The sequence below is a fragment of the Pyrus communis genome, chromosome 16, assembly GCF_963583255.1.
Source record: "Pyrus communis chromosome 16, drPyrComm1.1, whole genome shotgun sequence".
NCBI lineage: Eukaryota > Viridiplantae > Streptophyta > Magnoliopsida > Rosales > Rosaceae > Pyrus > Pyrus communis.
In genome coordinates this window covers 7567886-7569836 of record NC_084818.1, presented here as the reverse complement: position 1 = coordinate 7569836, position 1951 = coordinate 7567886, and the positions used below count along the sequence as shown (strand labels likewise).

General features: G+C 36.4%; 1 protein-coding gene across 1 annotated transcript; it reads right to left on the bottom strand.

Annotated features, from left to right (window-relative positions):
* Window positions 1-287: 287 nt before the first annotated feature.
* On the bottom strand, window positions 288-1617 carry LOC137719382 (LOB domain-containing protein 1-like). The gene is made up of 2 exons (XM_068458425.1): window positions 1234-1617; window positions 288-865 (listed from the first exon to the last, which is right to left on the bottom strand). The coding sequence occupies exons 1-2, from the start codon at window positions 1600-1602 to the stop codon at window positions 536-538; spliced, it is 699 nt and encodes a 232-aa protein (XP_068314526.1). The 5' UTR covers window positions 1603-1617; the 3' UTR covers window positions 288-535.
* Window positions 1618-1951: the final 334 nt, after the last annotated feature.

Sequence of the window (1951 nt, the reverse complement as noted above, 5' to 3'; positions counted from 1 at the left end):
ATCACCTAACACGTATATATGTGGTTTACCTTAAAGGACTACATTCACACGGTTATTAGAATACTTTTTCATAATGTTAATCAATGAAGTTTCATGTAATTAAATTGATAATATTATTGAATTGAGGAGTAAGCTAGTCTAAAGAAATGAGGAATAATTTAAACCACAATGTCTGATGTTGTGACATCTGAATAGCTGAAACTTAGAAGCTGAAAATCAAGAGAAAGTTTGAAAATGAAATAAGGAAGACTATCACATCATCACATATATGTATATAATTAGGTTGCTTTGATTTTCATACAAGAATTAATCAGCACAGACTAAGAATAATAAGAAATCCCTCCTGTTTCCTGCATACCCATCCCCGGCGAGAAATATAAAGTTTACCAGTAACATTATTATTTTAGAAGCGCCATAACGCATATATATAATTTCTATATACCTTAATTAACTAATTAAGAGATGGTCACTTTTTTGGACAATTTTTCAAAGCATCTTTTTTCCAATGTGAAATGATCAAGGTCCAAATTACTGTTTATGTCCAGAGAGGCTCCCAAGCCGTGCCCAAATTGTTTTCATCCAGAAAACAGCTTGTGTCAATGTTATTAGACTGTTGCTGCTGCAAAATGGCTTGTTCTTTAGACTTTGTCATGTCCATGCAAATTAGGGCAATCAAATTTCCTTGCTGGCATTGCATGTTCACTAGCTCTGCCTGTGTCTTGGCCAGTTGGGCTTGGAGCTCACCGACTTGTTTCTGGAGCTGGAAAATTGCTCCGGCGCAGCCATAAACCGGGTCGTGAATTCTAGCATTGGCTTCGTAAACCATGCTGCTCACTGCATCTGCTCTGTGAGACTCTGGAATTTCCTGCAAATTTTTCGTACATACAACTTTTAAATAAGGGCATGCTTTAAGCAAGTCTGCTATATTGATCGATTGTGAATCTGAATCATTGATAATGTTAATTTTTGCACGAAGGTGTGGTTTAGATGGAAACTTTGACTCTTTTAAGCTAAACCCAATTTCAAAATATTAATCTTACAACGCGGGCGTATACTTTGACAATCATTGAAGAATTTAATAAAGCCAACAAGTTCTACTTTAATAAATGAAAGTGGAAAAAGTGTTCCTCATGACTTTTTTGATATTTTTTACAAAATCCCATGATTAATATATGTATTACTTACTTAGTGCAGTAAACAGAAGATAATGAAATATAAATATAAACTAATTACCTGCAAGAGCTTGATGATGTTGCTAGCTCCAAAGACTTTGTGGGCAATAGTGAACTTGAGGGGCTCAGTAGGAGGGAAGTATGGAGCTAAAACGCACTTCTCTGCACACCGGCGGCGAAGAATCTTGCAGGCGGCGCATGGGCTGAGAATCACAGGTGGCGGTGGCGGTGAAGGAGAGGTCGGAAATGGATTTGTAGCAATATTACTATTAGAAGCATGAGGAGAAGGATAATTAGATAAGTGCTGAGAGTTAGGAGAGGGAAATGATGAAGTACTGGGAGAAGAAGTAGAGGATGGAGAGTAGGAGAATGGAGGTGGAAGTGATGCAGTACTTGTAGTAGTGGTAGTAGTTTTGGCATTGAACTCCATATTTGTTGTTTTGAGTAAGCTTTTGCTTTAGTTATGAGGTGCTTTGGGTTGGAGTAAAAAAGGCAATGGCTGTGTGCACATATATATAGAAAGACTAAGAGAGGGAGTGTAGGAGTTTGAGATCTTCTTGTCTCACATTGAGCAATAGTATTTTTTCACTAGCCTTTATATAGGCTTATTCTTTCTTCTTAGTAATTAGAACTTGAACCATTTGGAAATGAATTGAAAGTTTGGGCTTTATAGTTGTATGGATTAAGCTTGAATATAATATAACCTAAATACAATTAATATTAATTAACCAAGATAAGGGGCTTGAGCCTTGGGGCTTGGAATTTAAAATTAATCAGAC

Coding starts and splice junctions, on each gene's coding strand:
- LOC137719382 (XM_068458425.1), bottom strand. CDS start 1,602: ATGGAGTTCAATGCCAAAACTACTACCACTACTACAAGTACTGCATCA. Junction 866..1,233: donor ACATCATCAAGCTCTTGCAG/GTAATTAGTTTA, acceptor AAAAATTTGCAG/GAAATTCCAGAGTCTCACAG.